General features: G+C 44.9%; 1 protein-coding gene across 2 annotated transcripts in view; it reads left to right on the forward strand.

Annotated features, from left to right (window-relative positions):
• Positions 1–9,171, forward strand: part of ENTPD1 (ectonucleoside triphosphate diphosphohydrolase 1) — a 117,552-nt gene continuing 108,381 nt past the window's right edge. The window contains exon 1 of one of the 2 annotated variants that reach the window (XM_006157313.3): positions 1–142. In XM_006157313.3, coding sequence (XP_006157375.1) covers positions 127–142 — 16 coding nt within the window. In that variant the 5' untranslated portion in view covers positions 1–126. Of the gene's footprint in view, positions 143–609; positions 630–9,171 lie in introns of those variants that run through there. The other variant, XM_027775260.1, reaches the window with a different exon arrangement.

The raw sequence follows: 9,171 nt of genomic DNA on the forward strand, positions 1-9,171 counted from the left end.
TAGCCCCTCCCATGAGCCCCAGGGTCTGTTATATCTCTGTTCCTTGAGTACCTCTCACTGAGACGGACCACAGCAAGCAGAGGCTGAAAAAACAAGGAAAGAGGAAGAAAACAAAAGCTGCCACTTATGGAAGATAGAAAGGGTAAGACCCAAACTGATTTGATCTGAATCCTTGAGAGAAAAAAAATAAAAGAGGAAAAAAAAAAAAAGCCCAGACCACAAGTAAATACTTGAAAGAACAGGACGCAGAAAGCCCTGAATGAACTTTCCCACCCTCTTCCCTCCAAGGAGAGGCGAAAGAACTTTGGGAAACTTTTTAGGAAGCAGAGCCTCCAGGGTGGTAGCAAGTGTGGCTCTAGAGCAAGCTGGCCGGGCTCATGAATATTCATAGTTAATTTGTATTCAGCTCTCGTTTTTCCTAGGGGCAAATGACTTTTTCAGTCCCCTTGCAGTTGAAGAGGCACTGCCTCATCTGCAGCCCTGAGTCCTCCAGCCTGGGTGCGACCCCAGCCTGTTAGCGTGAAGATGCTGGGCTCAGTGTAGATTTGTTTTGCTCTGAATCTCCTGCGAGCTTTCCTGTTGTGAAATTAGCAAAGGCTTCTCTGCTGGGAGTTAGAAAAGTTCATGTGGTAAGAGGCTGTCACAAGAGGATCCCCGTGTATGTCTTGCAAAAGACTGAAAGTCTCTTGAGATGTGTGGGGGACTGTGTGTGGAGGGGCAGGGGACGGGAAGCGGGGTGGAGGGGGGAAAAAGAATCGTGCCATCTTAAAAGAGCAGGTCCTATCTGACTGATTGCATTTAGATTTTGTCTAGAAAAACCAGAGCAGCCTCGTTTGCACAGATGGTGTGCCGTCTCTGCCTTTTACCTCTTTTGGGCATTTTCTGCCAGGACAGAGAGCCAGCTGCTTGCCGGCTTGCAGGAGCCAAGAAGAATCTCTGCAGCAGTGAGGGTGGGGAGCGTCACAACCCTTTATCCTGTCTAACTTCCAGTATCTTCACATGTGTTTATCACACACGGAGGCGGAGGAATAGGATGAGTACCCAGCGGATTCCTTAATAGTTATAAAAGTGATAGCTGTGCAGCTTTACTAGGCTGGCAGCCGTTCTAACCAGGGTGAGTGTGCTACTTATTCCCACATCGACTGCCACGGCCGTCCCCATTTCCCAGACGATGCCGTTGAGGTGGTGAGACCGCAGCTTGCCCAGGGATCACAGAGCTCTTCGGAGCCAGTGTGCGTGCAGGCAGCAGTCGAGAGCGCTTGGCTCGCCATCCCCACGCAGTCGCTCTGCTCAGGGGCTCTCTGGTGCCCTGACACTGCGGATTCTGAGGCTCGCAGATCTTTGAAGCTGCTGGGGAAACAGTACTCATGAAATCCAAAGCCCGTGAAGAAATGTGTACTTTGCAATCAAGTTCACATAAGTTTTTCTTTTCTTTCTTTGGAGAGGTTTTTCGCTATAGGGCGTGTACGCTCGCCAGACAGACAGAGAGACAGAAAGGGAGAAATCACCCCCCAGAGGGAATGGTCACGCCACAATCCCTTCTCCTCCATTCTCCTCTTGGGATCTTGGGCACGCACGCACACGCGCCCGGCGTGAGTTTTAAGCCACCGGGTCCGGGACGTGAACCGCAGTCGACTACGTGGGAGTCCAGCGACATAGCCATTACGCCAACTGCTGGTTCCCAAGTTCACATACGTTTTTTTCTCATGGCTCATAGCCATTCTCTGTGATAGAGAAGCAGATGTTATGATTTTGGCCTTTTATAAAGTGGAGAAACTGAGGCCAGAAGGGACCACGCGATTAGTTGCCCAGAGTCTGAACCGACCGGAAGTCCCCTTTCTGCTTGCTCTTTTAGCCTGCAGAGCAGGCCCAGTCATCTCCAAACTTCTCTTCTGTCCCACGCTGGACCTCACTGGCGGCTTTCGGTTCCACAAGAGAACTGCTCCTTTCCTCCCTCTGAGATGGTTGAAAGGTGCTTTCCTCTGCGTGGAAAGGCCTATCTGGCCCTCCCCTTCCTCTTTAGTCTGGAACCAGCCTGTCCGAGTTTGAATCCCAGCTCTACCATTTACTGTGCGTGCCTCAGTTTCCTCATCCATAAAACGAAGAAAATGACGTCTCCCTTGCAGAACTGTTGTAAGGACTGAACGAGAGGTCCATGCACAGTTCTTAGGACAGGGTCCGATGTGTAGTATGTGCTCAACGGCTGTTAGCTGTTACTGTCACTCGTTCAAGCCTCATCTTGGGTGTTACTACTCCCTTTAAGCTCCTAACACTTCAGACCTAGCTGAGGCCCCTCTCTGGGACGTTGTTTCTGTGGCACCACTGACACTTGGGGTACTCATCGCACTCATTCCTGTCCTCTACATCACCTGCCTCCCTAATTTCTTTTTTTTTTTTTTTGGAGAGGTTTTTGCTATAGGACGTGTGCACTCGCCAGAGAGACAGAGACAGAAAGCGAGAAATCACCCCAGGGGGGATGGTCACGCCGCAATCCCTTCTCCTCCATCCTCCTCTCGGGATCTTGGGCACGCACGCACACACACCCGGCGTGAGTTTAAGTCACTGGGTCCAAGACTCGAACTGCGATCGACTACATGGGAGTCCAGCAACATAGCCATTATGCCAACTGCTGGTCCCTCCCTAATTTCCTTATTGACCATTGGATCTGTCATGTCTAGTGCAGTGTGTTTTAGTCTTCAGATTTATGAGAACTTTACTGTCAGTGTGGGCAGGATGGTGGAGGCACAGGAGGCAGCCATGGAGGGTGCTCATGTAGTCGCTGCAGAGGGCCTGGCGCCAGAAGCCATTCAGGGGATGGAAGATGCTGGATAGCGACACAGGAAGAGGTGCTCATGATTCGGTGGTCAGAGAAGCAGGGTGCCACTGACACGCCTCTGATGTCCTTATCACGGGTCACCTCGGTGGCCACATTTACCGCCCTCGGGGAGGTAAATGTGGAGGGAAGGTTCTTGAAGTCGATGTGTACCGCAGAGAAGATGCAGATCTTGTCCCAGTGGGTGGTGCACAGCGGACGCTTGTACAAGGCCAGAAGGTCCTTGTCAGCCACAAGCCCTTTGACCTTCTTAATGGACATTCACTAAGTATTTACTAAACTAAGCATTTTGTTTTAGCTGACTTTTGTTCCAAAATCAGGAGGCTGGTTTAAAAGGGAACTTTGAGTTTGCAGTAGAAAACCTCATGGATGCATGCAGTTTTAATATGCAACCTGCAAAGACATCCGTCTAAATGGATATGCTGGAAAACAAAATGCATCCCTTCTGGGTGGATGGTCCTAAGAGCTAACATGACCTCACGCCAAGGTACTCATTTTGGCCAGTGTAGCTCTGGCTGGACTTCAGCCCCCACATGCCCTTCAGCCAGTAGCCAAAATGGAGTTTTCAGAAGCCTCATAGCACAACTTTGTTATCTCTGAGTAGAACATCTGGTTCCATAAATACTGTATCCCCAGACCTACTTTATAGCAACTGCACTGTCTGAGACAATGTTCTCTGGATATAAAAGAAAGCCAAACACTAAGGAGGCTGGCCCTGGGTAAAATCATAGAGTACATTAAGTTCGTTTCCAGCACCCTCCCTTTCTTCTTCCTGGCATACCTTCAAACCGACTTGACAAATATTTTTGTGTGTCTACCATTTGTAAGTCCCTGTGCCAGATGCTTGGAATATAAACAGTTTGCTCATGGTCTAGTGGGGAAGACAGGCATAGACGCAACCACTGTAATCCAAGCCAGACTCTGTGAAGTGCTAATAATAATAGCTAACATCGATTATTTATCCTGTGCCAGACGCTGTCATCTTTTATATACGTTGCCTCATGTAACTTTCACAACCACTCGCTTTGGTTTCAGAACTCCATATTGGCATCTTACAGCCCTGGAAGGAGGTGACTTGGTCAAGGTGACACAGGCAGTTAATAGGCAGAAGGGGAATTTTGACCCATGTGGTTAGACTCAAAGTCCTGGGCTCCAAAAGGTTAAGTTCTGCCTCCCTAAGAGCTGTAGCAGAGGTCTACAGAAAGTGCCCTGAGGAACAGAGCAGGAAGTGATTACTTCTGGGAAAATATTTCAAAGAATGGGACACTTCAGTTGGACCTAGAAAGGTTGCAGGATGGCTTCTGTGATGAGATCCAGGTTCTTGGTGTTTCAGACACAAAGAATTGAACGAAACACGCCAACAGTGAAAGGAAAAGGTAGTGTATTAAGTGAAAGTGCAAGTGCAGTCCGGAGAGGTAGGAGGGGCCTGAGCGGACAGAGAAAGAGTGGCGCAAAGGCCCTGGCAGTTGCGTTCTGTGAGATTTCTAATTTTTAAATCTAGATCATGTCAGCTAGGCCCGCAGATTATTCTCATCTCGTTGGCTCTATCAAATGTAGCCGGGCCCACTGGTTTCTCATTGGCTATGTTAACTGTGGCTGGGCCCACTGATTTATCTCATTGGCTAGATCAAATGTGGCTTAATCTGCTAGACACCCTCCATTGACCTCCTGCGTGCATTACCTTGGGCAGGAAATTTTCTGCCTTGATTGGTTTTTCTTTCTAGCCACATGGGCAGATGCTCCAGCCCCCTTATCTGTTTCCATTTGCCAGCTTTCTCCTCCCTCACAAGCCCTCTCCCTCCCAGCAGTGCTCTAAGATCTTTTCTCTCTCTTTCACCAAAACCATTTCGATTTAGGAGCAAAACATTCCTTCTTTTCCACCTGTGGGCAGGTGGCCTGTTTACATGTCCATCCCAAAGATTGAAGGCAGACGTCCGGAGTTTAACCTTGACTATGAGTTTGGGATTACTAGTCATGTAATCAAATAAACATTTACAGAGTAATTGGCTGTACATTAAATGAGTTCTTTAATCATGAATGCCCTGCATGGTAATTATCATGGCTTATCTGGTGAACTGCTTTTGCAAATGATCGTGATTAGTGTTGTTTTTACTTGGCCAAACCACATTTTAAGAGTCTTTCTCCTGCGTTGTCTGTCTTTTTGGTTACTTCTCCACTCCCTGTAACTAGTGATTGTGCCCAAGGACATAGTGTTTATTCCCGCCTGTTACTGTCCAGAAGCGCTGGGCTCAGCCTGTGCAAGGTGAAGGCGATGGCTGGGATACATCATATAAAGTCTGTTCTTCGAAACCTTGTGGAGGGAGGCCAAGGTCAAGGCCAATCTGTGGGTTGAAGAATCATCATATTGATGGTTTGATGGACAATGGAAGAGTGGTAGTTTCATTGGTGATTGTGTGTGTGTGTGTGTATGTATGTATGTATGTTCTAAGGCAGTGCCTTTTTTTCTTTAAATAATTATTTATTTAATTTGATTTATTATTATTTTTTAAGTTGCTATAGGACATATGTGGTCATCAGAGAGAGAGAGAGAAAGTGAGAAAGCAAGCCTCCAGGTCCAGGTTGGCCATGTGGGTGTCCAGTGTTTGACCACCGTGCCACCTGCTGGCCCCAGAGGCAGTGCTTCTCAAACTCTGACATGCAGCTTCACCATTGGGAACCTTGCTAAGATGTAGCTCATCCAATGGTTCTGGGGAGGGTCTGTGATTCTGTTTTTTCTTTTTTTTTTTAATTATATTTTTATTTTTAAATTTTATTTAATATTATTATCTTAAAATTTTACCAGAGAGAGAAAAAGGGAAAGTGAGAAAGCAAGCCATCAGGTCTGGGACTCAAACCATGGTCAGCCATGTGGAAGTCTAGTGCCTTAACCACCACACCACCTGCTGGTCCTGAGGTTGTACACTTTTAACACACTCCTAGCCAGTGATAACGCTTCCTCTCTAACAGGTCAGACTTTGAGTAGCAATCTTATAGAGTCATTGCATGCCTTAGTCTCAGGTCTTATTTTGGTACCAACTACAAAGTCCTTCCCTAACCCTACCACCCATCAAGCTATCACTTTTAGTCACCGATTAGCTATGCCATTGTGGGAAGATGGGAAATATAATTCATTTATTGATTAATTCAACAAATATTCTCCTTAGAACAGGAAATTCAAGCCTCCAATTTGCCATGTCCTAGAAATAAGTCTGTATCTTCAGTACACACAAACCATTGCTACACAAAAAAAGATCTTCTGGTAGACTTCCAGAATACCTACTCTTTTCCCATGGCTCCAGTATTCCCTAAGCATCTCTTATTCTCTGCCTCTAACTTGAGAAGTCCTGAAGCACTCATGGGCTCTCTCTAGATCTCTGTGCTAGGTGTTGGAGTCTTAGGGTGCTGCGGGCTCTGAGATTGGGAGCAGCGTGCCTGTGGGGCTGTCTCCATTGGAGTGAGGTGGGAATCATCCTAGGTGCAAAGGAAGGCACGTGGGTGCAGACAGGACCAATGAGTTTGTACACTTGAGATCATGAGGAGAAAATAAGTTGCTAAGAAGAGGCCAGAGGGAGGTTGTCTGACTTGCATGTAACTTGCAGGTTTCAATGCTTGAACGTCAAGATGTCTTTAGAGACCCGGGAACAATGGCAGTATACGCCCTACATCGAGAGTCGTTTCCTTTTGATTCATAGGAAGGATGTGAACAATTCCTTTATGTCCATCAGGATATAAGTAATATTTAGCACTTGCATGAAGAAAACATGATGGTAGATTAGGGAAGAATAAAAAACTCTACTCGTGAAATTCTGGCACATCTCCTTGCAGTTCCTTTTTACTGTGCCTGTTCGTTTCTCTCATTTAGTGTTTTCTTGAATAGAACCTTGACAGGCTCGTTAGACGGTATGAAGCCTGGTTCTTAGAGTCGCTTTGAAGCACAAGTATTTTCCATCTTATTGTGCAGTCTTTGCTAACATAATTTTTGTAGTTTATGTAATAATTCCCCTGCTGCTGAATGTTTAGGTTGTTTCTATTTCCAATGATTGTCTTTGTTCGGGAAGTTTTTCCATGTACAGGATTGCACTTTGAGGATAGAATCCCAGAAGTCGAATTACTGGTCAAAGTTTAATGTTTTTTTTAAAGTTCTTGATCACTGTTGCCAAGTTGCATTCCCAAAGGGTGGACCCTTCATGTTCCCACAAGGAGTTTGTGTTTTGCTGTATCTCTGATTCCATGTTTTTTTTTTTTTAATTCATTTATTTTTCATAATCTTGAGCCAACTCTGTAGCCTAGTGGTTAAGGGAGCTGAATACCACATGACCAACTGCAGTTTGCATCCCGGCCCCTGAAACATGCCAGGCACAAGGGTCTGCTCGCCCCAAGTCCTGACTGAATGGAGAAATGGAGGAGAAGGGATTGTGAAATGACCATGCCCCATTGGGAGGTACTTTCTCTCTCTCTCTCTCTCTCTGTCTCTCTTTCTGGTGAGTGCACACAGCCTCTGGCAAAAAAAAAAAATCTTACCTACAGTCACATTGTTTTAGCTTGTATTTAATTACAGTAAATTCGACATTTTTCACATAATGTACTTCTTTTGTGTATCATTTACGTACTTTGCCCATTTATTTTGTTTTTGAGTTTTATGTTTCAGTTAACTTATATAAGTGCTTTATCACATAAGGATATTCAGGTTTTTCTGCTGTATTTGCAGTAGCTTTTTGGAATTGCTCTTAGTGTTTTTATTTTAAAAATTACATCTATGAATAGATCCGACACAGTTTTGTATGTGGTGGTGTAGTTTTCTAAATAATTTGATGTTGCATTTTATTGCCATCTTTTTTTTTGAAATTGTTAATGGATATGTATAGCAGAGAGACAGAGAGGGAGAAAGTATCTTCCAAAGGAGTGTGAGCGTACTGCAATTCCTTCTCCATTTTTTTTTTTTAAATAGAAGTTTTTGCTATAGGGCACGTCCACTCACCAGAAAGACAGAGACAGAAAGGAGAAATCACCCCCCGGGGGGGATGGCCATGCCGCGATCCCTTCTCCTTTATTCTCTTCTCGGGATCTTGGGCACGTGCGCGTGCCCAGTGTGCGTTTAAGCCACCGGGTCTGGGACTCAAACCATGGTTGACTACATGGGAGTCCAGTGACATAGCTATTACACCAACTGCTAGTCCCTTTATTTATTTTTTTTTAAGAGAGATTTTTGCTATATGGCATGCATGCTTCCTGGACAAACAGAGAGAGAAAGAAAGATAGAAAGCAAGAAATCACCCCCTAGAGGGATGGCCATGCTGCCATCACTTCTCCTTCATTCTCCTCTTGGGATTTTGGGCACACACACGTTTGGTGTGAGTTTCTAGCTGCTGGGTCTGGGACTCGAACCGTAGTCAGCCATATGGGAGCCCACCAACATCACCATTACACCATTTGCTTGTCTCTCCCTTAGCCATTTTTCCATCTTGTTGGGATTTGGGGCACACACTTATCTGTACTGAGCATGTTTTTCAAGCTGTCTGGGCCAGGATTTGAACCACAGTCTGCCACGAGGGATCTGGCTCTCTTTTTAAAAATTTTATCTTTTTAAAGAGATTTTTGCTATCAGGTACATGTGCTCCCTGGAGAGACAGAGAGACAGAAAGTGAGAAGTCACCCCCCAGAGGGGATGGCCATGCCGCAATCCCTTCTCCTCCTGGGATTTTGGGCACATACACACATGTGCCCAGCATGAGTTTCAAGCTGCCAAGTCCAGGACTCAAACTGCAGTCAACCACATGCAAGTACAGTGTCTTAATCACTATGCCGTCTGCTGACCCCAAGGATTCAGCTCTCTTAACCACCAGGCTACAAAGCTAGTCTTCATTTTATTGTCTTTTAAACTCAGGCTACATTTTTTTTTTCTCACTCCTATTTTTATTTTTGTTCAGACCACTCTTATTAATTTTTCATTTTATTTTGCAATAGTTACAAAACAAGACTTTATGATTTCTGAGTTTTCCTTGTTACTAAACATGAAGTGAATTTATATAACTGTATAAACACTCAAAACCCAGATATATTGTTTTTAGTTATAAAATTGGATATTTATCAATCAATCCAGTCATTTAAGTCTTACAGACATCCATACCCAGTTATAATAGTTTTCTATGGACAATTACAGTGTACATGCATTGACTTTTGTGTTCTTTATCAGTACCTATGAGAATTTCAGTTCTAGAAAAAAAAATGTGTGAATATCTTCTATTGTAGCTTATTAGAAAAAGGGAGTGGAGAATAGAGATTCTGTAATATAAAAAGGAGGTAAAATAAATTCAGGGCAAGAGTCATTCAGTAGAGTC

This window comes from Tupaia chinensis, unplaced genomic scaffold, assembly GCF_000334495.1.
Source record: "Tupaia chinensis unplaced genomic scaffold, TupChi_1.0 Scaffold000539_1, whole genome shotgun sequence".
Classification (NCBI taxonomy): domain Eukaryota; kingdom Metazoa; phylum Chordata; class Mammalia; order Scandentia; family Tupaiidae; genus Tupaia; species Tupaia belangeri.